Below are 27,927 nucleotides of genomic sequence, written 5' to 3'. Positions count from 1 at the left end.
AACAATAAGAAAGAATTAATAAAATGTGAGTGTGGTTGGCAGATGGCGCGTCAGTCTGCCTCAGTAAATATCCCACCAAGATGGTCCTGGAGAGCACCATAATCTGGTCAGTTGTTTCTATTTATTCCTCATGTTTTTTACAATTTCTGGCCATTTGAAGCTCTATTTCTTTTTCTTCGTTATCTTTAAGACTTCTAGTGAGGTCGTTGTTACTTGTTGAACTTGATCCAAGAGTTGAATTGTAGGTGAAAATGAAGTTTGTAGGAGAGTGAGTGGTGGTGACGGAGCAGATTTGAACTATTATCTCATCATGTGTCAAAGTTTTACTCTGTTAATTTTATATTGTTGTTTTTAAGTAAGTTATTTGGTCCTATCACCTCAAGGGAGGTTCCTTGACGTCGGTGAAGGGCTCTTGATCCAAGGAATTGAACTTGACCCCCCCCATCTTCCCTTGTGTCATACCTGGTTGCTTCTCCCCAGTGCTGTATGATCCTGGCGGATTTACCTCTCTCCCCTTAATTATAATATTTTGGGCCATATTTAGTAATTATTTACCAAGAACTACTCGGCGGAACTTAGATATAATTGTACACTTCAATACGTACAACCTATATATGTCTATGATCCGTGTGGGTTTAGTGCTTAGTTTTGATTGTAATAATAATAATAATAATAATAATAATAATCTATCTTTGTATACATTGGGCCCGGTGTTAGACATGCCTTGGCATTCTACATTAGAATAAATATTTAGTACTCATTTTCCATATTTCTTCCCCCCAAAAAAGTTTTCACAAGAAATGATTGTAATTGTGATATTTGATGATGTACTATACGTAGCTTGTATGTATTGAAAAGTATAAATAATGACCAGTTCCACAGAGTAGTTGTGAGCAACTACATATTACCATATATGACCCCTCAAGGGAGGGGACTTGATCATGATGAGGGACTCTTTGATTATAAGAATTTGGACCTGATCTTCCTTGGCACTGTATGACTCTGTACGTGATGAACCCCTTCCCTAAGTATGTTGGTAATTTTTTTGTTAATTTAAATATATGAGGATCATTATTAAATGTTGCTCTTCGGTGTAGTTTGGCAATAAATTAGTTTAAAATGTCCAGTATTAAGGAGGTTATTCCATACCTTTGATATACTCTTTACGAGTTTCGAGACTTTTCCTACTCCCAGAGCCCTGCCCTGGACCAGGGAAATAGGGGAAAAAATAAGAAGAAATTATGCTAGAGTTGTACTTGAATTGTAGTGTATAAAATTGTTGAATTAAGTCATAAAAAGGGGCATGCAAGTTTATTACGTTAACATAATTAGCTTCAGCAGATATGGGAATGGAGTATCTTTATTTTTGCTATAATTGGCCAGGTATTTCAAGCAACTTAGGTATGATTAGCCAGCTGTGTACTATACTTAAGTATACTACAGTGGTACCTCAGGATACAAACAGCTCAAAATGCAAACAATTATGTAAGTGTATTTATGTAAGTGCTTTTGTAAGTGTATTTTTGGGGGTCTGAAATGGATTAATCTAATTTGCATTATTCGTTATGGGAACAAATTTGTTCAGTATCAGCACTCGAACAGCCTTCTGGAATGAAATAGGTTCGTATCCTGAGGTACCACTCTACATGTATATATATTAATAAAATATGGGTATCTTGTTGTAAGCTTAAGACTTAAGGATGTTTTTTAACCCCTTGTTATCTAGTTAAGAGAGGTGCCTTGATACTGGTGAGCCACTTTTCCATTCTGTTAATACCTGATTACCTCCCATTCCACAGGCATTGTATAACCCCTTATGGGTTTAGTGCATCCATGTAATTGTAATGATAATTTCATAATGCTGTACTGTACTGTGAGGAAAAACATCCCTTCAAGGGGAAGGGTTATGTTGTTGCTGGTGAAGTACAGTGGACTCGGTTTTCGGCCGGTGCAGAAATCTTACAGTTCGGATTTCGAGCACTTTTTCGGTGAAATCCCCTCCCCCTGGGTTTTGTACATTGGCTCGGAAATCAATGGTACCAGATATGTTCATGACTCACTCTTGGGCACATTAAATATTTTATTTTACATTAATATCAACATTTTCATTAATCCATCAATGATATTTTCTTCAAAATTATGTAAGAAACACGTTACATAGCATATAAACATGCAGTGTTTATATGCTATCCAAGGATGGCAGTCAGTGGAAGGAAAACATTACGTTTTCTCTGGTCCAGCTTCAGAGAAAACGTGTATAAATCTGCGTTGGCCCAGTAACCGCCCATAAAGCTTTTGTTAACAGTTCCCGGCACGAATTATTCGTTACTTCTCCCTTTGTTTATGATGGCATCTAAAGGTAGTTGTTAGAAACGATTAAACTCGGTGAACATGGTATGTCGATGGTAATAATATGGCTGTATGCTGCAGTGTATGTAGCCAGTAGGTATATGCCTGGGATGTAGTCCTTCTGAGGCTACAAATAAATACTACTCGGCAACAAGAGTTTTCAATAAAGGTATGTAATGTTCATTTATCATTAAAATTAGTCATTTGCATTTATTTCTCATTGTTTTCTGTGTGTAAAACTATAGTTATTCTCTATAAAATTTATTTTGTTAATATTTTTGGGTGTCTGGAACGGATTAATTGGATTTACATGATTTCTTTCGGGAAATATTACATACTTCAGTTTATGTACATATTGGTTTTCGGCCGACCTTCTGGAATGGATTAAAGATGAAAACTGGAGTTCCACTGTATTTATGAATTAATTTATTGTTCAGAACTTTTAGTATAAATGCTAACTGAAATTAAACCCATATTTGATGAAAATTTATTGTGCCAGAGTGGTGGGTGCCTTGATGCTTGTGAAAGGCTCTTGATCTAAGGAATTTGAGTTATCCTCCCCTTCCTTGACTTGAACATGGTTTTACCCCTCCCACCTCTACCCCTCTACCCCTCTCCCCCCCTTCCTATTCCCAAGGCCCTATGTAAGGGGTTTAGCTCTTCCCCATGAATATAATATCCTGTATACTCATTCCTCTCCCACAGTGTGGACAACAGTGAATATATGCGGAATGGGGACTATGTTCCCACACGGCTACAGGCTCAGCAGGATGCTGTTAATACAATCTGCCGGTTTAAATTGCGATCCAACCCAGAAAATAATGTTGGCCTTTTAACACTGGCAAAGTAAGTTCACTTTTCAAGCTTTATTACATACACCATACTAATTTGGAGCAGTAGTTTAGCAGAGTAGGATTATATACACAGTTATCCAGTACAGTAAGTGCACTGCTGATCATGTCTTAGGTAAGTTGATATAAATTTTAAATATAAATTGTGGCTAAAATATTAAAGCATGTGCAGCATGTCTCGACTACCTATTTGTCTGTATTAGATACTGTATCATCTTTTGATCTATAGCCAAAATATTATGGTCAGTAATATTTGGGAGTGAAAGATTAAAGATTTGCATTCCTATTCAGGCATAGCAATATATAATAAATTTTGTCCTAAACTGTGCTTTGAGACAGGATTATAATTATTGTATAGGTTGAGATTTGCTAATACTATTTAGTTCCAATAATAAAAAATTATTATTGTGCATGTGAATAAGCATCAGTCCTATACTCTCTTAAATTTAAACCATTCAAGAGCACTGAAAAAGAATACAAACCAAGAAATTAGAAATACCCTCTCCTTCCTTGGATCACACCTGATCTCTCATTTTCCAGGTGCTGTGTAACCCTTGAGGATTTAGCTCTTCACTATAATAACAAAAATACTGTATTAGGGTAAAAATAAATTTATGCATGGATTTGGTGGTCCCGTGGGTTAGAGCGTCATGTGATTTTCGGTCACCATGAGGCAGGCCAAAATGACATGGGTTCGAGTCCTCAGCTAGTCGCAGTGTTGTTATTGACTCTAACGTGTAGCCATGTAGTTTTTGTGCAATATGTACTGCAGTTCAATACCTACATAACATATAACATCTACTACATAATGGTTAAACAAAAAATTCTCCATTTATGAAAACTTGTGTTTACTGGTAACTGTAGTAAGTACTGATATGCACAGTGGGCCCATTTTGTTATTTTATTTGTAATCCTGTGTTTTTCTTATACTGTATGATTTTTCATATTTAAATGATTATTACTTTAGGATATACAGATAAAATGCTGATTCTTTTTTCATTACAGTTGATTTTTATAAATTACCCTATGTTCTTTTGCCCAGTTTACTGTCATTTGAGTAACTTTTATTACAGCACACTTGACCAGTTAATTCATGAATATTTAGTTAGTGTATTAGATTCTGAATTGTTTACTTTTCCTTTAGCAACTCTTAAGATTTTGCAGGTCAGATTTACTCCATTGATCGGCATTTTGGCCTGGAAATGTATGTACATTAAAATGAAATAGTGAATTACTGGAGAGTTATACAAGAGCTTAGAAATGTATCCAACTCTTACCAATATTGTTTTACAGTACAGAGGTTTTGGCTACTCTAACAACCGATGTTGGAAAAATTCTGACTCCGCTACATAAAGTCTTGCCAAATGGAAACATTAATCTTCTTACTGGTATCCGTATTGCTCATGTACGTACATATTTTGATTAATAAAGATATATAATTGTGCATCTGTTTGTATATAAATGTGAAAATTTAAAATATTATTTCTTAATTGTTTTCCTTAGTCCTGAAGGCATTGCATAGTACAAATACAACAATAACTTATGATGTCATTTTATTCATTTAATAAACTATATACTGTATAATCCCTATGTACAGTTGGCCCTGAAACATCGGCAGAGCAAGAATCATAAGATGCGTATTGTAGCCTTTGTGGGGAGCCCAGTAGAGGTGGAGGAAAAGGAGATTGTCAAAGTGGCCAAACGCCTCAAGAAGGAAAAAGTCAACATTGACATCATCAACTTTGGTGAAACAGTAAGTTGTGAAGTCTTAGTGTACAGTAAACCTTTGATGTTAATTTAAAAAAAAAAAAAAAGAGATTTTAAGCAGTTTTAGTCTGCTACCATTTTTTTTTTTTTTTCAAGATTTTATACAGATTATCTTTTTGCAGGATTGTAACCAGTCACTACTGGAAGCTATGGTTAGCACTATTAATGGCCGTGAGGGTGGCAGCTCTCACCTTGTCACTGTACCTCCATCACCACACTTGGCTGATGCCCTCTTGTCATCACCCATAGTGCAGGCAAGTACACTTGGAATTATTATTACCACAAAAAAATATTTATCATGACCTAAAATAGAGACAATTCGATGAGTACCTTTGCCAAGTGCCAGATCAACCAGGCTGTGATAGATATGTGGGCCAGTGGGCTTCTAGCAACAACAGCCTGATTGACCAAGCAAGAGCCAGACAAGCCTGACCCAGAACCAGACTACAGGGGCTTTTATTGTATAGTATTTAGTTTTACATGCTTTTTTTTTTTTTTTTTTTTTTTAGGATGTGACTGGACTTGGTGGTGTATATTTAGCTATTTACTGCAATTATACATGCAGTTGTCCCTCAACTTCTGGGGTGATATATTCCTAAAGGGCTCATAAAACTAGAAACTGTGAATAATGAAAAATTAAGTTGGTATAATAAATCTTGTTCGAGATTTTGGTTCATTTTCTGTTTGAGGCCATATCTAAATAATAAACACACTGATCTAGTTAATATTGACATTCTTAACCCTTTGGGGGTTTCGGACGTACTAGTACATCTTACGACCCAGGGTTTTTGACGTACTAGTACGCCTAAATTCTAGCGTCCTCAAATCTAGTGAGAGAAAGCTGGTAGGCTTACGTATGTAAGAATGGGTCTATGTGGTCAGTGTGCGTAGTATAAAAAAAATCCTGCAGCACACAGTGCGTAATGAGAAAAAAAACTAACCGTGTTTTTGGATTAAAACAGCGACTTTGCACTGTATTTTTGTATGGTATTTATTATTGTATTCTAGTTTTCTTGGTCTCATTTTATAGAATGGAAGACATATTACAGAAATTGAGATGATTTTGACTGGTTTTACAATGAAAAGTACCTTGAAATTGAGCTCAAAGTAGCAGAAATGTTCAATTTTTACCAAAGTTCAAAAGTAAACAAATTATGACAAGCGTCCAATACACATCAACTGGCGAGTGTAATATTCTTTCACAAGTGCGCTGATATTATTTATACAATTTCTACACTAATGCAGTAGTCTGCATAACAGTAAATCTTAATTTTTTTGTAAGAATAAAAATTCAAAGTGGAAAGCCAAAGAAATATAAGAGGGGCCTGGGGATGTGACTAACGAACAGAGAACTTGTTATTTTAGTGCCAGGAATGTCTTTCTTGTTTATTCTGGACCCTATTCGGAAATTGGCATCTTTTGAAATTTGTGTGAAATTGGCAAAATTGCTAAATTCTGACCACTGTATTGGATAGTTGAAATCGGTAAATGTGTGGTTTCTTGTACTCATTCGATAGAAAAAAATGGAGTTTTAGCGAAATAGTTATGATTTTTGTCGACTAGTACACTGGAATTAGCTGAAAATAGGGCTCAATGTGGGCAAAATCTCCGACGCATAAACATCGTCGAGACCGCTAACTTCGCGAGAGCATAATTCCGTAAGTTTTCCATCAAATTTCATACTTTTGGTGTCATTATGATGAGGAAAAGATTCTTTATCTTTTCATAAACCTCTCTGGGTTTTCTTCTATTTTCTTTCTAGTTCTTGTTCTTGTTTATTTCCTCTTATCTCCATGGGGAAGTGGAACAGAATTCTTCCTCCGTAAGCCATGCGTGTTGTAAGAGGCGTACTATTTCTTTCAATTATGCCTGGTGCAAGCAATTTCTTGGGGTACTAGTAACCCCGATTCTGAAAAACTTTCACCATCATTCACTCCATACAAATTACAGTTTTTAACTTTAAAAAGTGCAGGCACTGTAAAGGACTATTGAATCCCTTCATTTTACTTTTTCCAACAGCACGTCAAGCGTCTCCATTCATTCCTATCCACGCTCCCATGCCTTGGTGGGATACAGACTGATACACTCTTGAAGTCATTCTGTGTTGAACCACCTCAAAACCCTTCCTCAGCCCTCTGGACAACAGTTTTGGTAATCGAATTCTCTGCATTATATTCACACCACACATTTTATTATTAGAGTACATATAAGAGCGTTGGAAAGGACAAAGTTCTTTTTCTTTCATCATTATAAGCATTACTGTGTGCAAGGACTTGAGTATTTCTTGAAAGAACTGGTACTCGAGGAAACAAATACTAAATTATCATTATTAATTATAAATTTGCATCAGTGTGTACAGTACAGTAAAATAAAATGTTCTGTGTTTTACCAGGGTGAGGATGGAGGACCTGCTGCCAGCTTTGCTACTGGTCAAGGCTTTGAGTTTGGTGTTGATCCAAATGAAGATCCGGAACTGGCACTAGTGAGTGAACCTTTACCTGTTAATACTGCCTTTTCTGTGTATGTTACCTTTGTATTACTGGTGTGAATTTTAAATGTTGGGTGTGATTATTTAAATAATTGCATCCTATTTTTCTCTGTTTATCATCAGTGTGTGGTGTGCTTAAGGTATTAGGTCCTTCAGTCCCTTGCATAAAAGGGCACAAAGGATTTGTCAACTGGGACTGTCGGTCATGATAGTATTATGGTTCTACACCCTGTAAGGGAGTGTGTCTTGATTTGAAGGGCTTTTGATCCAGGATATTGGAGCTAATCTTCCCTCAATCATATCTGGTTACCTCTCCTTCCCCAGGTGTTATATGACCCTTACAAGTTCAGTGTTTCCCCATGACTATAACATGGTTTTACCCATGATTTTAACTTTGCTATGGACAATGCATTTCTCCAAAAAAATAAAAATAAGGTTTTGAGCACCACTTGCTATAGTACATATAGTACAGTATATCATTCTCTTCATCACTTAAGGCTTGAGTCTTTGAAAAAATGAATGGATTACATACAGTTGGAAGTGACAGGGGCTTGAATATTCAGCAAGCATCTGAGAGTATTTTCATCTGGAGTGAGTGGATGTAAGCAATCTGTAAGATTTGGCATTATCTTCGAGTGCTAATGTGATGATGCTTATGAAGAAACCTTGTGAACATAACATACAAAATTTGAGTTATATTAATTGAGAAGAACATTGTCTATACCCTGAAAGTGGTGTGGAAAGGTCATGGTCAAGTGTTATAATGTTGGACTGCAGTGTCTATTGCTGGAAAGGCACCTAATGAGTATGATGAATGTTATTGTTTTGTTCACCCTGCATTTGTAGGAAATGTTTCTGCTTGCTTATGTTTTGTGTACTGTTTATCAGGCTCTGCGTGTATCTATGGAAGAACAGCGGCAACGACAACAAGAAGAGGAGCGGAGAGTTGCTCAGGAGTCAACGACGGCTGTAACGCCCATGGAAACAACACCCAAGGCACCCACAACAACTCCAACTCCCCAGACCACAGCACCAACTGAGGGTGAGATTAACATGTACTGTAATTATATACTCTATATGTATCTGTAATGGCTGTACATCTCTGTTGAGAGCAGTCAGTTGTCATGTGTTATAGTATCATTACTAATTTTCATGGGGTTAGAAGGCATCCAATCAAAAGATAATGAATTATATCTAAATTGGCTATAAAAATGATTAATTTCCATCTAGCCAAATATTTGTAGTTCATCTTAAAAATATTTAAAAAATATATAACAATTCAACTATGTTGCAGATGTTGTAAATGTATGAAATAGATGTACATTAGGTTACTAAAAGCAGTAATTGAGTTTTTGAGAAGAGTGAGGCTGAGACTAGGCATTTAACATTAATGTGTAATATCACTATGGTTGTTTAATATATTCATAGATAAGGGTTGCAAAAGAAGTGAATACTTGGGTGTTGAGTTGAGGTGTGGGGACAAGAAGATAATGAATCTGATGTAAAATGGGAGGTGTCAGAGTTACACTTTGCTAATGACATAGTTCTTTTAGGATAGTGAAGAGAAGTTGCAAGGGTTACTGGTAGAATTTGGGAGGGTGTGTAAAAGAAGGAAATTAAAAGTGAACATAGAAAAAGAGCAAGATAATATTAGATTACGAGAGAGAGTTTGTGGGGGAAGTGAATACATGTAGAGATTTGGAAGTGGATGTTACATCAGACGAGTCTCTGAAAGACAAGGTGGACCTTAGAATAGACATAGGGAAAAAGACAGTATGTTGAAGCATCTGTAGAATGAAAGTAGGCTATCTGTGGGGGCAAAAAAGGAATGTACTACCATATGGTGGTACTAACACTTTTATATGGGTGAGGCATGACCTTAAGAAATTGCAGTGATGAGTCTGGAGGGAGAGGAGATGCCATGTTCAGGAGCAATGTGGGGTAATTATTATGCAGGAAATTTGGAATGTAAGAGTAAAAGATGGTGTAGGGTAACTCAGAGGGTGGAGGTGAGGTTGAGATATTTTGGTCAATTAGAAAAGGCAGGCAGAATAGAAGAATCAAGGCAGTGTTTAACTCTAGGTTGCAAGGAGGAGATAGGGGTCATCCCAGGAAGAGTTAGATGTAGGGTGTATAGGAGGTTTTAAGTGGTAGGGGCTGGAGTTTCTAGAAAGTGTGTGTGGGGAGAGAAGGGGTGTTTCTTTTTGTTTGTTAGATCAATGGAGAGAAGAGTGGTTTTTTTTATATTTGATGTTCTGTTGGAGTGTGAGAAAGGTAACATTTTGTGAAGGGACTCTGGGAAACTGGTTAGCTAGATTTGAGACCTGGAGGTGGTAAGGACAGTGCCTTCACTGTTAGGAAAGGGTGGGAGTGTTGCAGTTCATAGTCATTTCAATGATAGTATCTGGGTATGTCTGGCAAGACAACCTTTAACCCTTAAACTGTCCAAACATAGATCTACGTTCACATATGTAGTGCTCCAAAAATAGATATACGTTTTTTTTACATATTTTCAAATACAGTGGACTCCCGACTTGCGATATTAATTCGTTCCAGAAGACTGTTCGGGTGCCGTTACCGAAAGAATTTGCTCCCATAAGGAATATTGTAAATTAGATAAGTCCGTTTCAGACCCCCAGAAATACACTTACAAAAGCACTTACAAAAATACACTTACATAATTGTTCGAGTTGGGAGCTGATCATAAGTCGGGGGTCCACTGTATAACAAAAAAAAAATGTAGATCAAAGTTTTTTTACACGCTTTCAAATGTAAAAAAAAAAAAAGAAGATCTATGTTTTTTACATACTTTCAAATGTTGAAAAAACTTGGATCTACATTTGGACAGTTTAAGGGTTAAATAGAGATTTTTTTTTTTTTTTTTTTTGGGGGGGGATATCTTTATCCTGCATTGGCAGATGACTAGTTAAGAAAAAATCTCATTTATTGATGTTCTGGTTTACTTCAAATAATTTTCTAACTTTTGAAGTCGGGATTAACTAAATATTCAAGTTACATTGGGAGGTTATGTTAAGACCTAAAGTCTATATTTCTAATGATTGAACCTTTCTTAGTGATGTTGGTACATCAGTATGCTTACTTCGAAAATATAGCAGATGGCAGCAGTATATTGTACTTACCTTATGGCTGTTGATTATTTTATTTTTGTTGCTATAGCCTTAAATTTTTGTCAGTTATTTTCTCTTGAAAGCAGATATACATTAATTAAACTACTAATAAATATAACTAATATTTTTAAACAGGGGGTCAGTCTGAAGAAGAAATGCTTCAGCAGGCGTTGGCCATGTCCCTGGAAGCAGGGGCTTTGCCACAGACGGCTGGTGCTACAGTTACACCCTCTCCAGGAAGTGCTGTTGCTAGCAGTGGTTCAGCCAGTAGTGCTGGCAAGGGCAGTAGTTCAGGTGGCAGCTTTCCCTCTACAGCCATCCCAGATTTCTCTGCAATGACTGAAGAGGAACAGATAGCATATGCTATGCAAATATCCATGCAAGATTGCAGTAAGTTTTATACATTAATTTATTGCCCATTTCTTATCAAGGCTGTGACCTAACAGCAGATTCACCATCACATCTTCCAAACACCCTTCCTCCTAATACTTTCCATCATGATGCTCCCACCCTAGTACTGTTCTTTACAAATGATAGAGAACTACATAGTATAAGGCTGCAAAAAGACCTAGATAAATGGGAATAATTGAAAAATTTAAAGAAGTTAATCACACCAAGTGCAAATTTAGCTTGTATGTTATAAGAAAGGTTTCCCAATATCCCATAATCCCTCCCCCTGACCTCAATGCATGCAAAATGAATAATACAGAGTGCACCCGAGTTTCTAATGCAGTCAGAAGAGGCATTCACAAGTTATAGTATGGAAACTAATATCCCAATTTCTTCATTAAATAATGGTAGATTAACAGCAGTACAGCCCAAAACCAATTTGAACCTTTCACTAAGACACACCAGCTTTGATAGTTTAAAGACGGTCAGAAAAGGCATTCTCTAGTGATCCAAAATGTAACAGCACTGCAAGTTTTATAGTCCTCTCAGAAGTTGCATTCTCAGGTTATTTACAAGCACTGTAGCTGCTACCCTGTTTGTAAGATGCTTCAATCATTAACCCTTTGACTGTTTTCGACGTATAAATACGTCTTACGAGCCAATGTTTCTGACGTATATATACTCAATAATTCTAGCGGCTTCAAATCAAGCGGGAGAAAGCTGGTAGGTTCACATGTGAGAGAATGGGTCTGTGTGGTCAGTGTGCACCACATAAAAAAAATCCTGCAGCACACATTGCGTAATGAGAAAAAAAAACTCTGATCGTTTTTTTGGAATAAAACGCCGACTTTGAGGTGTATTTTCGTATAGTATTTATCGTTGTATTCGCGTTTTCATGGTCTTAGGTGATAAAATGGAAAACATATTACAGAAATAGAGATGATTTTCATTACTTTGACGATGAAAACTACCTTGAAACTGAGCTCAAATTAGCGGAAATGTTCGATTTTTACCAATGTTCAGGAGTAAACAAATCACACCACACGTCCAATACACATCAACTGGGGAGTCTAATATTCTTTCACTAGTGCACTGATATTATTTATACCATTTTTACAATAATGCGGTAGTCTGCATAACAGTAAATTTTGTACTTTTTTGTATGAATAAAAAATCAAAATAGAAAGCAATAATAATATAAGAGGGGCCTAGAGATGTGACTAATGAACAGAGGATATGCTATTTTAGTGCCAAGAATGTCTACCTTGTTTATTCTGGACCCTATTTTGAAATTGGCATCTTTTTTAATTTGCGTGAAATTGGCCAAATTGCCAATTTCTGACCACTATATTGGGTAGTTCAAATTGGTAAATGGGCAGTTTCTTGTACTCGGCTGATAGATAAAATAGAGTTCTAAAGAAATAGCTATGAGTTTGGTCAACTGGAACAACGAAATTGGCTGAAAACAGGGCTCAAAGTCGGCGAAATCACCGATACATGTATGTCGCCGATTCCGCTAACTTTGCAGGAGCATAATTCCATGAGTTTCGACCAAATTTCGAACTTTTGGTGTCATTACCATTGGGGAAAGATTCTCTATCATTTCATAAGAAAAAATAGTTTTTTTTTTTTTGAATATTTGGCGACATAGAATGACAGTTTCAGAAAGGGGCCTGAAACAGTCAAAGGGTTAAAGATTGAAGCCATTCAGAAAAGGCATACTCAAATTATTTCATGGAAAAATACCACCATATTTAAAATAAAACTGGTAACTTGGCACCTGCATACTCTAATAACAATCCCAACCTGTGAAGCAGGATAAACCAACGTTGAAAGTTCAATGCTGAGAGAAAAGGCTTTCTCAGGTTATCGCGCACACCATAAATCTGGATTGATTTATATAAAACTATCTAGAGGGCACCTGCACTTGCCGATAGTCTCCAGAACTTTTTCGTGGTTTCAGTACTTTCAAGGACACTGTGCTCCAAGTTTCTGACGCGATCATGATAATTATGCGAAAAATATGATTTTGGGTTTTGTTTACAGAAAAATAGTGTAAATATCTGGAAACATTTTGATGAAAACCCCATTGTAATACGATGTTTCTAAAGCAAATTATAGCTACTTGAAGCATGTCAGGTGACAACCCACCAGGTAAATATATGCGTAAGTGCGAGGTGAATTTTTTTTATATATTTTTTGTTTGTTTTTTAATTTTGTCTATTTTTCTTTCTAATACACTAAATTTACCATTTAATATTATTACAATGTGGGAGGAACTTATATCAGAGGTGGGAGGAGCTTGCATGATGGTGCAACAACCAGTTGCTGTGACAACAGTTTGATCACCACTCACAAGATGTCTTATACTGACGTTATTATTACTAATATCCTTTTTCTGCTTATATCATTTATTCAGTAGTGATTGTATGCATAATATAACTTGGATAAACACATAAGAAAGCCAGCCAAAATAATAATAATTGTATATTATACCCAGAGGTGGTGGCTGACTTTGATGAAATGATTACATCAGACCCTCCCTATAAGAGAAGAGTTTTCTGTTACCTCTGGTAGCACTACAGAAAACGGCGTTTTTAACACGGAAAACAATAAGAAATCACTTATATCGCATAAATAAACCCAAAGTAGCGTGATTTTCGTTTTTTTTTATTTTAAAATTGATGTAATTTGCTAGTCCTCGGGTTTACCTGAATATCTCAAAACTAGGATTTTGGTCTATTGCTTGTCACTGTGCCATTATTAATGATTGGATTGAAATGATTTTCACAGACAATATAAAACAGTGTGTTTGAATATATTAAAGTGAGCTTTTTGAAATATCTCAAATATTTATGATTTTGTGGGGGGTAAAAGGCAGATATTTTGGTGAATGTCAAAAAAGCACACCAATTTTTTTTTTTTCACCATAATAATAAGGTATATTAGATGAATTGTATCCATTAAATATTTGTTTTAGACGTATTCTAACAGTTAGAATTGTCGGAAGTGTCACTCGTAGTGCCAATTTGTCATGCCTTGCTGCCATATGTCAAAATCAGTAAATATTTTTTTCTCCATTGTTTGTTGACCAATCATTTTGAAACTTTGTCATATTTATTTACGTATGCACTTCTAAACGTACAGCAAAAATAAAAGAAATTGGGCGAAAAATAAAGGAAGGGAACGAAATTGGAGCAGTGTCCTTCAACAAACCGACCGTATCCCACTGAGGCAGGGTGGCCCAAACAGAAAAACAAAAATTTCTCTCTTCAATTTTAGTAACATACACAGGAGAAGGGGTTACTAGCCCCTTGCTCCTGGCATTTTAGTCGCCTCTTACGACACGCATTGCTTACGGAGGAAGAATTCTGTTCCACTTCCCCATAGAGATAAAAGGAAATAAACAAGAACAAGAACTAGTAAGAAAATAAAAGAAAACCCAAAGGGGTGTGTGTATATGTACGCTTGTACAATCATGTGTAGTGTGTCCTAAGTGTGAGTAGAAATAACATGTTTGCATGTTTGTGAGACAAAAAAGATACCAGCAATCCTACCATCATGTAAAATAATTACAAGCTTTGTTTTACACTTGGCAGGATGGTATTACAGTGGACCCCCGAGTTTCGTGATTAATCCATTCCAGAGAGCCCGCCGAAGGTCGAAATTCACGAAACTCGAAACCATTTTCCCCATAAGAAATAATGGAAATAAAATTAACCCGTTCCAGACACCTAAAAATATTAAAATAATGTATTTTTTTTCAAATTAAATAAAGATTTACATAATGAAAACATTATAACATTATAATAACATTATAATAACATTACACTTACCTTTACTGAAGACTTCTGGGTGGATGGAAGATGGGAGGAGGTGATAGGAGGAAGGTATACACTATTGTTTGGAAGGAGAATCTCCTTCCATTAGGACTTTAGGTAGCAAGTCCTTATCTGGGGTTACTTCCCTTCTTCTTTTAATGCCACTGGGAACAACTTGAGAGTCACTGGACCCCTGGCGCACAAAATATCTATCCAGAGAGGTCTTTTTCTGGCGTTAAAGATTTCCCTGAAGTGGGACACAACACTGTCATTGTACATGTTGCAGATACAGCTTGTTTCAGCTTGGTCAGGGTGATACTTTTCAATAAAACTTTGCAACTCATTCCACACATGTCCTTAATCACTGAAGAAGGCACCTCATCCACTCCCTCTTCCTCCTCCTCTGAAGCAAGTTCCTTGGCTGTGGTCTGATGCTGTTCCAGTTGAAGCTCTTGCAGTTCGTCAGCAGTTAGCTCTTCCTGTGGTCCTCCACCAACTCTTCCACATCCCTGTCACTCACTTTATTTACCTAAGGGCTTGCACTAGCTTTCCTTGGGTCCTTGATGACTTATTTAGCAGTTGCAAGCCCCAAAAATAATGGATTATTATGAAAGGTATGAACCCGCGGGGTGATGGTCACGTGTTGGTAAACAATGGCACACTGAGCGTGAATGGCGTGGGAAACTGGCTTTGTGTGAGTGGTGACGGGTACCGGACAGTCACCGAAACACGAGTTTTTTCACGAAACTCGAGGCCAAATTTTTCCCAAAAAACTTGCCGAAGGTCGAATTTCGCGAAAGTCGAGGCTGCCGAAACTCGGGGGTCCACTGTGCTTCCCTGGGCAGTTGCTGTCTACCAACCTACTACCTAGTCCAATACTTGAGCACTGAAAATTTTAACCCAACTGGATAAGGCTTTATAAAGTTATAAACAAAAACATTGGAGGAGGGGAAAAAAAAGTCAATCGTTATAACTCTTCAGAGATACGTATTTAACCCGTAAACGGTCCAAACGTATATACGTATAAATTTTGTCAACATTTGAAAGTATGTTAAAAAAGTAGATCATCTTTTTGTATTTTTACATATGAGAACGTGTAAAAAACTTCGATCTACGTGTTTTTTTTTTTTTTTTTTTTTTTGTTATTGAAAATGTGTAAAAAAAACGTAGATCTACTTTTGGAGCAATACACGTATGAACGTAGATCTGCTTGGACCGTTTATGGGTTAATGTAGTTGGGAGATGATGGAAGGAATTCAGAAACTCTTGAGTATTAAATTAGATGAAGGGGGGAAAATGCTTAGGAGTAACAATTGCATCACACTGTTTTCCACTGATAAATGATAAATGCTAGGCAGGCATACTACAAGAATGCTTCAGAAATGTATATGAATAGAGAAATGAAGCTGAACAGTCTAACAAAAATTAAGAATTGACACCAGCAGATGACCATAAAGACAATTTACTAACAATCAGGTAAGTTAGGAGGATGAATGTAGAAAAAGGCATTAAGTGGCAGGGACTTTTAATTAGTGGAGTATTTGTTGTTCAGTCAGAAATTATAAATTTAAATAGTATTAGGTATTTTATTTTTTTGTCCATGGGGAAGTGGAAAAGAATTCTTTCCCCATAAGCTATGCGTGTTGTAAGAGGCAACTAAAATTCCAGGAGCAAGAGGCTAGTAACCCCTTCTGTGTAAATTACTCAATTTAAAAAGAAAAACTTGCGATTTTGTTTTAGGTCACCCTTCCTCAGTGGGATACAGCCATATTGATGAAAAAAAAAATTATTTTAAATTTAATTATTTCTGAAACTATGCCATTCCAGAACCAAAGGAGGAGCCAATGGATGTTGATCCACCTACATCTGCTGCTAAGCCTGCAGAAAGCTTGAAGGTTTGTTGTCATAATCTTTTGAGAAGTATGTACATTTGAGTTGCTATTTTGCAGTTTGTTAATGCACATGTAAGTCTTTGTGTAAATTTTGTATAGACACGCAATTCTCTCACATCCAGAGATTACATTTCAGAAAATCAGCATGCAAGTTCAAAATAACGTTAACTGAAGTTGAGTAGTTTTGGGGGAAAATGGGGTTATGTACTAGACACCTCAAAATTTGTTAAACATATTTGGTGTGAAGCTTGGGTTGTAAATGCTGCAGCGAGGAGGCAGCAGGAGGCAGTGGAGATGTACTGTCTAAGGGCAATGTGTGGTGTAAATATTATGCAGAGAATTCAGAGTGTGGAAATTAAGAGGAGGTGTGGAGTTACTAAAAGTATTAGACAGAGGACTGATGAGGGGTTATTGAGGTGGTTTAGTCATTTAGAGAGAATGGATCAAAGTAAAATGACTTGGAGAGCGTATAAATCTATATGGGAAGGAAGGCGGGGTAGGGGTCGTCCTCAAAAAGGTTGGAGGGAAGGGGTAAAGAAAGTTTTGTGGGCGAGGGGCTTGGACTTCCAGCAAGCATGCGTGAGCATGTTCGATAGGAGTGAATGGAGACAAATGGTTTTCGGGACCTGACGAGCTGTTGGAGTATGAGCAGAGTAATATTTTGTGAGGGGATTCCGAGAAACCAGTTAGTTGGACTTGAGGAGGGTTTTGGGATATTGCCAGTTTGGAGGGACTTCTGAACTGTCATATCTGAGCACCTCTTCAAAGACAGTGATTATGTATGCTTGAGGTGAAAGTGTTGAATGATGATGAAAGTATTTTCTTTTTGGGGATTTTCTTTGTTTTTTTTGGGCAGCCTGCCTCTGTAGGAAATGGCCAATGTGTTAAAAAAAAAAATTTGGTTTACTATTGTATTTGGTAAAAATACTACAAAAGGGTTGATGTTGGTATTCTGGGTTGAGGTGGATGGCTGTGGTTCTAGTGTTGATGTTGAATTAAGAGTTATCAGTAGTTGATGGCTGTTGGGGAGGGCTTATGTATTCTATAATGCATCTGTGGTTTGTATGTTTTACCCTGCAACACTTTATAATATTATAGAGTTTATAATTAGGCATCATTGCTTATGCTAGAACCTACTTCTGACCACTGCTTCTTGATTTTCAGAATCCTTTTCACCGACACATTCTACAGTTTTCCAGTAATGTGGATTGCTCTTGTAACTCTTGCTGTGTTAACTGTTTAGCTTCAGGTTCTTCTTATATTCCAGCAGGAACCGAGTGCCTCTAGCAGTTAAGCTTTTGGTTCACCATCCTCTTCTAATAAATAATTTACTTCACATTGTTTGTCACAGTTCTTGCCCTAGCCACAATTTCTTGGACCTGATTCTTCACTGAAGGGGAAAAATAGAGAAATTATTTACCACAGAAGGTCATAAATTACCCCAGCCTGCATCTATGGTTGATTGGAGCACTTCATCCCGTGACACTTTTATACTCCTCTTCAAGGGGGGCTCCTTGGCGTGGTGAAGAGGCTCTTGGTCTGAGGAATTAGACCTATCGGTCTTCTTCCTCAGACCGAACCTAATTACCCCCCAATCTCCCCTCCCCTATCCCATCCTCCCCATCCTCCCCTTTTTCCTTTCCTCCTCCTCCTCCCCACTCCTCCCTTTTGCCCTTCCTCTTTTTGTCCTTTGGGATTTCTCCCACAGGCGTGCTAGTTCCTAGGTAGGGGAAAGGACACCGGGGTCCATCCCATTCCGTTGAGGTTTCTTGGCGGTGGCGTAGTTTGCCGTGGAATCTGGATTGCCTAGGGATGTCCCGATCCCTCTCCGGTATCCCGGAGTAGCTTTGGGTGTCTTTTGGGCGACGGGTGTATCTCTGGAAGCCACCTTTCGGATTCCGGGGGTGGTGGCTGAAGGAGGTATGCTTTGTGGCGGATATCCGGCCGCCCTCTCTTTTGTCCACCGAGGTAGCTCGGCAGATGTGAGGTTGCTATCCCAGATTGCTGGTTTACTGGCATGAAGGGTAGGGTATGGCACGGGTTCCATGCTGCATCTGCGCTACTAGCGGTGTCGAGTCCTCTTGGGCGCGGAGGGAGATTTCTGGCCCTTTCATTCCTCCTAGGAACTATCCCTCCCCGGTCCCCCCTTTTTTTTTCTTTTTTTTATTTTTATTTTCTTTTCTTCTTTCTTTTTTTTTCTTAAAAACAAAAAGAAAGAAGTAACCTAACCATGGCAGCCCTAGTCCATGAACCTGGTACCCCCGGGCCCCTTCTTGATACCGCACCCCGTTCTGACCCTGCCTCGTCTTTGGACCACTCTTCAGACATTCCTCATGCCTCTGTACCTATTGCCGGTGCTGTTTCCTCACCCGCTTCAGGTACTGAGGCCTCGACTGACTCCTTCGATTTATCAGACCTTCGCTCTCCTCTGACTATGCTTCCGGCCTCTCCCTCTACGGTGCGGCAATTTTCAAATCGCCGACCCGTTCCACGTCGGACCAACTCTGGTCCCACGCCTAAACGTCAACGACAATTACCTGCTGATGATACTTCTCCACCTTCACCTTCTCGTTCTTCTCAGAAACGATCGACACGTCCTTCACTACCTTTCCACGCTCAGTTTCAGACTGAACAGTGGACTAAATTCTTCACTTTACGACCAACTTCCTCTACTGCCTATCTTTCTGACCATAGTATTGGCAAGGCACTCCTACGCCATGTTGGTAAAGATATTTCTTTTCATGCTCTTAAGAGCGGTACGCGCATCATTACCGTACAGAATGCTACCCAGGCTCGTGAGCTCTCTCGTCTTTCCCATATAGATACTGTTCCTGTCACCCTTGAAAAACATCATTCCCTCAATTCTTGTAGTGGTACCGTTATTCTGCCCCATACCATAGTTCAACAAAATTTCCAGACATGTGGCACCGACATTCTAGAACAGCTGGAACTCCAAGATCTCCCAATCCTCAAGGTAGACACTTACGTTCTTCCTGCCCGTGGGCGGAGACGATACCCTAGCAATGTGGCTCGTTTAACTTTTGACAGCCGAGAACTCCCATCCTCAGTTTATATAGCAGGACATCGGTTACAAGTTCGAAAGGTGATCCCTACACCACAACAGTGTAGAAATTGCTGGCGATTTGGCCATCCAGCGAAATATTGCAGATCTATCGCCGAATGCCCAGTCTGTGGTGCCGATGACCATTCTAATACGTCTTGCAATCGATCTCCCTCTTGCCTTAACTGTCATGAGGCTCACCCTTCGTACTCTCGCCGTTGTCAGGTCTATTTAAACGAGCGGGAAATCCGTTACCTCAAAGAGACAGAAGGTCTCCCTTATGCCATGGCAGTTTCTCATCTCCGCCTCCAAGGGAGACTCCCACGTGTTTCTTATTCCCGTGTTTCAAAACGTCCCCCCACTTCTGGTATCCCATCTTCTACACCCACCTCTGTGGTTACCTCTCCCATAATCACTCCTGTATCTAATCCTTTTGCTGTCCTCGGCTCAGACGTCCCTACTTCAACGCCTCAGTCTAATCTCGCTTCTTCGAGTTCTCTCTTACAAGCCTCGGTATCGACGAGACCTCGTACGACACCTCTTCCCAATCGTCCCTCTACTTCTCAAAAGTCAAAAAAAGGTCCGGTAACACCTCCTACCCATCTTCCACCTCCTCATTTTACCCTCCCTGTCTCTGTCCCTAGTTCTTCCCCTCTCACTGGCTCAGTTACAAGTGCAGAGGTTCACCCTCCTCCTCGTAATGTACCTTCCTCCCCTGTTCCCTCCCAAGTTTCTTCCTCTTCTGCCACCTCCCAGGTTCCTGTCTCTTCTGTCCCCTGCCACGCTTCTCCAGTTCCCTCCACCCTTTCGCCCCCCCCTACCTTGGTACAGTCCAATACAGTTCCAATCTTTACTCATCCTCCCCCTACCATTCCCAATATTGTCTCCCATACGACATCTCTGAATTCCGAAACACTTGAAGCAATCTCTGAATATATTGCAGAGACCAAACCATCAATGGACACTGATCCACCTTCCGCTCTTTCTCTCTCCTCTGCTCCATCTGCGCAACTCCTTTCTTCACAGCGCACCGTTCCTTCGCTGCTTGAACATTTTCCACTGCCTCCGCATGTGGACTTTTCTAACCCTTCTAGTCCGTAGGACCCCTTACCTGCGGATTTCAAGTATCTTTATCATTGCCAATCATGGCCTTTTTACAGTGGAATATACGCGGCCTCAGGGGTAATCGGGGTGAGCTTCAGATGTTACTCTCCCAGTTTGCCCCTGTTGGTGTTTGCTTACAGGAACCAAAATTACACTCTGCTGTTATTTCTCACATCTCAGGCTATAATTTATTGTATTCTTCAGATCCTTTTCCTGATGGGACCTTTAATGAAAGTGCCCTTCTTCTCCGCACTGATATTCCGTACCATCAGCTATTTGTTCATACTTCGCTGCATTACACAGCAGCCCGTATCCACTTACATAGGTGGTATACGCTCTGTTCTTTATATCTCTCTCCTTCTCGGGCATTATCTATTCCGGATTTTGCCTTCCTTGTTTCGTCATTACCGCCACCGATTCTGTTACTTGGTGATTTTAATGCCCACCATTTCCTCTGGGGAGGGTCTCACTGTGATTCCCGAGGAATTCAGTTAGAGGCTTTTCTTGCCACCCACCCCCTCCATGTTTTAAATACAGGTACTCACACCCATTTTGATCCTCGGACTCATACTCTCTCTTGCATCGATCTCTCAGTTTGCTCTTCCTCCGCCGCATTAGACTTTACTTGGTCTGTTCTCCCGGACTTACATGACAGTGATCATTTTCCAATCATTCTTACTTCCCCTTCATATTCGCCACCTCTTCGCACCCCACGCTGGCAATTTAATCGGGCAAATTGGAACCTTTACTCACACCTGACTGTTTTTAAAGAGGTTCCTTCTTCGTCCTCCATCGATGAGCTTTTACACCTCTTCTCGTCCTCCATTTTCACCGCAGCTTCTCATTCTATACCCCAAACTTCGGGCAGGCATTCTCAGAAATGCGTGCCTTGGTGGTCTCCTGCTTGTGCTCGTGCAGTACGTTTGAAACGCGCTGCATGGGGCAGGTACCGGTACAATAGAACCACAGAGCGACTCCTTGATTTTAAACAGAAGCGTGCGATCGCTCGCCGTGTCATCCGTGACGCTAAACGCACTTGCTGGCGAGATTATGTCTCCACCATCACCTCTGCTTCCTCTATGAGTGCAGTCTGGAAAAAAGTACGAAAACTGAGTGGTAAATATTCTCCTGACCCGGCTCCTGTTCTGCGGGTTGCCGGTGTTGATATAGCAAACCCACTAGATGTTGCCAATGAAATTGGCAATCATCTGGTCCGTATTTCTCAGGGACTCCATCTATGCCCCTCATTTCTTTCCTCAAAGTCTGCCAGAGAGTTAGCACCCTTGGACTTTTCTTCTCTCAGAGAAGAACAGTATAATGTGCCTTTTACACTTCAAGAACTGGAGGCAACACTCTCAGCTTGTCGATCATCGGCAGCTGGGCCCGACGACATTCATATTCGTATGCTACAACATTTACATCAGTCAGCCCTTGCAGTCCTATTACGCCTTTACAATCTTATTTGGTCACAAGGAGTTCTTCCACAGCTGTGGAAATCCGCCATTGTTCTCCCTTTCCGCAAACCAGGCACTACGGGACATGAACCCTCCCACTATCGTCCCATTGCTCTTACCAGTGCAGTTTGCAAAGTAATGGAACGTCTAGTAAATAGACGTTTAGTGTGGTATTTAGAGACACACAACAGTCTCTCCACTCGTCAATATGGCTTTCGTAAGGGACGTTCTACCATAGACCCCTTACTGCGCTTGGATACGTATGTTCGTAATGCCTTTGCGAATAACCACTCAGTTATTGCCATATTTTTTGACCTTGAGAAGGCATATGACACAACTTGGAGGTATAATATTTTAGCCCAAGCCCACTCCTTAGGCCTTCGAGGCAATCTACCATCCTTCCTTAAGAACTTTTTAACTGACAGGCATTTCCGTGTTCGGGTTAATAATGTGCTCTCCCCGGACTTTATCCAAGCTGAAGGTGTCCCCCAGGGATGTGTTCTGAGCACAACACTTTTTCTCCTTGCTATTAATGATTTGGCCTCTAGTCTTCCATCAAATATTTGGTCATCACTCTATGTTGATGACTTCGCTATTGCCTGTGCAGGCGCTGACTGTCACCTCCTTACAGTTTCTCTCCAGCATGCAGTCGACCGTGTTTCCAATTGGGCCACCACACATGGGTTTAAATTTTCCAGCACTAAAACCCACCAAATCACTTTCACTAGACGCTCTGTCATCTCCGATCATCCTTTGTACCTCTATGGCTCACGTATCCCTGAACGTGATACAGTCAAGTTTCTGGGCCTCCTCTTTGATCGTAGGTTATCCTGGAAACCTCACATTACCTCTCTGAAGGCAACTTGTCACAGCCGGCTGAACCTTCTTAAAACCCTTGCTCATCTTTCGTGGGGAGCTGATCGTCGAACCCTCCTTCACCTACATTCCACCCTTATTTTATCGAAACTTGATTATGGTGACCAGATCTATTCAGCGGCATCTCCTGCTACTCTCTCTAGCCTTAACCCCATTCATCACCAAGGATTACGTTTATGCCTTGGTGCTTTTCGCTCTTCCCCTGTCGAAAGCCTCTATGCAGAAGCGAACGTTCCATCCTTATCCGATCGCCGTGATGCCCATTGCCTGCGCTACTATGTACGCTCTCATGATCTCCGCAATCCTTCCATTTATAGAATGGTCACTGATATTAGTAGACATTCTTTATTTGTTCGCCGCCCCTGCTTACTCCGTCCCTTCTCTCTTCGCCTTCATTCGCTCTTGTCTTCTCTTCAACTACCACCTTTCTATGTACATGTAGCATCTCACTTTTCCCTACCCCCCTGGGAAGTTCCAGCTGTTCGAGTCTGTTCTTTCTCCCTCCCTTGCTCGAAAGCCCAACTGTCTACGGTCGCTTCCCGCTCTCTTTTTCTTGACCACTTTCACTCTCATTCTCATGCCATTGCTGTGTACACAGATGGCTCTAAGTCTTCTGACGGCGTAGGATTCGCAGCAGTGTTTCCGGACAGCGTCGTACAAGGGCATTTACTATCTTCAGCTAGTATTTTTACTGCTGAATTATATGCCATCCTTACAGCACTTATCCGTATTGCATCTATGCCTGTGTCATCATTTGTGGTTGTCTCAGACTCCCTTAGTGCTTTACAGGCTATACAAAAATTTGATACACCTCACCCCTTAGTCCTCCGTATCCAACTTTGGCTACGCCGCATCTTTACTAAGCATAAAGATATTGTTTTTTGTTGGGTCCCTGGTCATGTTGACGTACAGGGCAATGAACAGGCAGACACTGCTGCGCGGTCAGCAGTACATGACCTACCAGTTTCTTATAGAGGTATTCCATGTACGGACTATTTTGCTGTAATATCTTCCCACCTTCACACCCGTTGGCAACAACGTTGGTCTACTATGCTCGGCAACAAACTTCAGTCTATTAAACCGAGTATAGGTTACTGGCCGTCTTCTTATCACCAGTGTCGAGGTTGGGAGACTACTCTCTCCCGTCTTCGCATTGGCCATACTCGTCTTACTCATGGATATCTCATGGAGAGGCGTCTTGCTCCTCTCTGTGAGAATTGCCAAGCTCCATTATCAGTCAGCCACATTCTGTTGGACTGCCCACTTTATCAACGAGCACGCAGAATTTACCTCTGTCGTCGTCTTCGCCCCGCTGCTCTCTCTTTACCTTCCCTTCTCGCTGATGGACCCACCTTTCATCCGGACTCTCTCATTGACTTTTTGACAACGACTGACTTACTTCACAAATTCTGATACTTTCAGCCCTTTCTACTTGAATCTCTTGCTACCCTCTACCCCCGTACTATCCCCTGCCCCGCTGTTTTCTGTAACCTGCTGATCATCCCCCCTCCCTTCTGCCATCCAATTCCCTTGCTTCCTTCCCTACCCTGCAGCGCTGTATAGCCCTTGTGGCTTAGCGCTTCTTTTTGATTATAATAATAATAATAATAGGGTAGATGTGGAAAAAGGTGGGTGGTGTATTGATGTATCTGCAGAAAGTAGTTAGTTTATCTGTGTGGCAAGAAAAAAAAAAAGGAATATACCAGAGTATGGTGGGACCAACACCTTTATGGCACAGGGTTCAGAAAGTGATGTTAGGTATCCAAGGGTATAATTCAGAGGGCTCAGGAGGGGTTTAAGTGGTTTGGGCATGAAGATACGACGGTGAGGGATAGATTGACAAAGAGGGTGGATGGTAAGTGGTGGGGTTGTCCCAGGAATGGTTGGAGGGAGGGGGAGACAGCCATCGTGTTTAAAAAAAAAAAGTATTTGACCATTGGCTGAGGATATGTTCACAATATACATGTTTTAAATTATGGGCTAATATAAAGAGTAACATGTGTAAGAACAATGACACACTTAAGCCTTCTTCATTTGAAGATGTTTACCGTGTAACAGGAATGAATGTACAGTGCATAAACTACACTCTTTATTTTAAAATAAAAAAATTGTATCAACAAATGCAGCATACTTTACTTATCTTACAGTAGTGAAGGAAAGACATGTTCTAGAATAAGCTTTTATTTGAACAGTGTTTCACAGAGTGTAGAGCTTTAACAAGTCATGATAAAGCTCAACACAAAATGCTGCATGCTTTTTCCTCGCCAGCAGTGTACAGGAGGGCCCTGTTTGTACGGCTCTTAGGTTCCCAGCCACGTATGGTAAGCGATGGTTGCCGGCGCACAGAAAAGAACTTTTTTCATTATCGAATGCATCTAAAACACCTGATAACATGTTTACACTATCATGCATTAAAGGCATAAAAAAAATTAAAAAGTGAAATAAATACACAGTACATACAATACTTACCTTAAAATATGGTGCCATTCACCCTTCCCTTACTCTACTTTGTGCGATAACAGTGGAAAAGCGGTGTAAGCACCGAACACAATAAACAGTGGCTCATTCGAAAGCTAATGATAACATGGAACACCAAAAGGAGGGAGCTGAATAGGCGAGACCCTCTTGTACTTGCTTAAACCCAAGTAGTTTGAATTTCTCTTATAAATTCCTTGTTTTTATTTTTTGCAGAAACTAGTCAAGTAGTTTCCAGTGGTTTTATTTGCTACCATATGCTTAATGGGGATAATTTAATTGAAGTGTGAGGAATGTAATATTTATGAAGGGATTTAGGGAAACTGGTTAGGTGAAAATTCAGTCTTGGAGGTTGGAAGTACAGTGGCTTCACTGAAGGATAAAGAGGTATGTTGAAGTTCAGTGAATTATGTGAATTATGATGTCCGTGCTAGGGAAGGGGTTGTAGTGATTGCCTTCTCATTTTCTTTGGATTACCTACCTTAGTGGGAAATGGCCACCGTATTTTTTTTTGGGGGGGGGGATTTTTAGTTTTTTTTTTATTTAGCTTGCTTTATACGAAGGAAGTGGATATATTTCGCCCTTTCTTGGAACGATTGTGATTGCCTCCCATATCCTATGTGCTGTATGAAGCCTAGTGGCTCCCTCCAATTAATATTATACAGCTTGTTTTATACCCAAAAATTTCTTCAATTTGGCAGGTAAAGAAGGAAGAGGAAGAGCAAGATTTTTCACGGGTAATGGCAGATCCAGCTTTCTTGGAGAGTGTGTTACAGAACTTGCCTGGTGTGGATCCTCAGAGCCAGGTTGTGAAGGAGGCTGTGGGCTCACTCACCCAACAGGATAAGGATAAAGAAAAGGATAAAGATAAGAAAAAGGAGGAGAAAAAATAGGATTTACCATTTTAGGCAGGAAATAGTTAGTGTATTTCTCTATTTGCTTAAAAAAAAGTGAAGCAGCATGTTCAATCATAGTGTCCATAGGATGGCTTTTGCCAGCAACAAAATTTGAAATGGTCTGCCAACCCATTTCACCAGATTGAAAGTTGCAGAGGTTACAAGGAATTTGTAGGTAGGATTGATTCCTCATGTGTGAGCAGAACAAAGTTCTGTTTTTACTATGATCACAACTTTTCTTATATTTGCTAGTTTTTACTAGCCAATAATTATTATAAGAGCTGAGCAATTACTGATATTAAAAATTATATAATTCTGCCCATTTGTAACTTGAACTGCTTTGATAAATTTATGCAATTTTCTGTTTTCTATAGACATAAGTTTTTATTTATCAGCAATTTTTTTGCTTGTATGTGAACTGCTGATGAAAAGTTTAAAAAATAAATCTTGTACAAAATGTGTGTATTATACCCTTTAATCGTAATATATATAATCTTTAAAAATCTTCTCCATTAGATGTTTCAGTTAATTCACTTCCAGGGATGCCTTGATGCTTGTGAAAGGGCTCCTAATCCCAGGAAATGAAGCTGCTACTGTTACTCCTCTGATCAGTTACCCACTTATGGGTTCAGTGCTTCCTAATGAATATAATAAAACTTATAATACATTATGTGGTCCTTTGACTTCGCCTTCTGATATACTGTGCTGTAGTTAAAAGAAAAATTATGCCATAATTTATTTTAAAGATGTAAATTACATAACCCTTACAGGTTTTAGTGTGTGGAGGCAATTTTTTTTTTTTTTTTTTACATAACGATGGAGTGAACAGGGTAACAGTTTTATGAAGGGATTCAGGGACAGTGCCTGCACTTGGAAGGAGGGGTGCAGATGTTGCAGTTTGGAGGGTCTTCTAAATTATGACATCCACTTCTGGCTAGACAGTGATTAAATGAATATGGTAAAAGTGTTTTTCCTCTTTGTCAGGTCACCCAACCTTAGTGGCAGATGGTTGGTGTTAAAAAAAAAAAATAGTTTAACACAGCCCCTGTGAATATTATTATTAAAGCTTTAAATATTGATGTTTCATACATGGGTACTATATGTAGATACCAAATTATTTAACTGCATTAGAAATTTATGCTACATTCTATAATACAGTGGACCCCCGGTTAACGATATTTTTTCATTCCAGAAGTATGTTCAGGTGCCAGTACTGACCGAATTTGTTCCCATAAGGAATATTGTGAAGTAGATTAATCCATTTCAGACCCCCAAACATACACGTACAAACGCACTTAGATAAATACACTTACATAATTGGTCGCATTGGGAGGTAATCGTTAAGCGGGGGTCCACTGTATTGTATTCCTACAGC

General features: G+C 39.5%; 1 protein-coding gene across 2 annotated transcripts; it reads left to right on the top strand.

The window, feature by feature from the left end:
• Rpn10 (regulatory particle non-ATPase 10) lies at positions 1 to 27,009 on the top strand. 2 transcript variants are annotated; one of them, XM_053784426.1, is made up of 10 exons: positions 1 to 106; positions 3,055 to 3,195; positions 4,494 to 4,605; positions 4,798 to 4,953; positions 5,090 to 5,221; positions 7,360 to 7,449; positions 8,344 to 8,497; positions 10,719 to 10,973; positions 16,622 to 16,689; positions 26,358 to 27,009. In XM_053784426.1, the coding sequence occupies exons 1-10, from the start codon at positions 81 to 83 to the stop codon at positions 26,547 to 26,549; spliced, it is 1,326 nt and encodes a 441-aa protein (XP_053640401.1). In that variant the 5' UTR covers positions 1 to 80; the 3' UTR covers positions 26,550 to 27,009. The 2 variants fall into 2 exon arrangements, with proteins under 2 accessions (XP_053640401.1, XP_053640400.1); XM_053784425.2 differs by lacking the exon at positions 1 to 106 and adding an exon at positions 914 to 1,028.
• The last annotated feature ends 918 nt before the right edge of the window (positions 27,010 to 27,927 follow it).

The sequence above is a fragment of the Cherax quadricarinatus genome, chromosome 43 (genome assembly GCF_038502225.1).
Source record: "Cherax quadricarinatus isolate ZL_2023a chromosome 43, ASM3850222v1, whole genome shotgun sequence".
Lineage (NCBI taxonomy): Eukaryota > Metazoa > Arthropoda > Malacostraca > Decapoda > Parastacidae > Cherax > Cherax quadricarinatus.
Note: the sequence above shows the minus strand (reverse complement) of the source record. Positions and strands in the feature narration are given on the sequence as shown.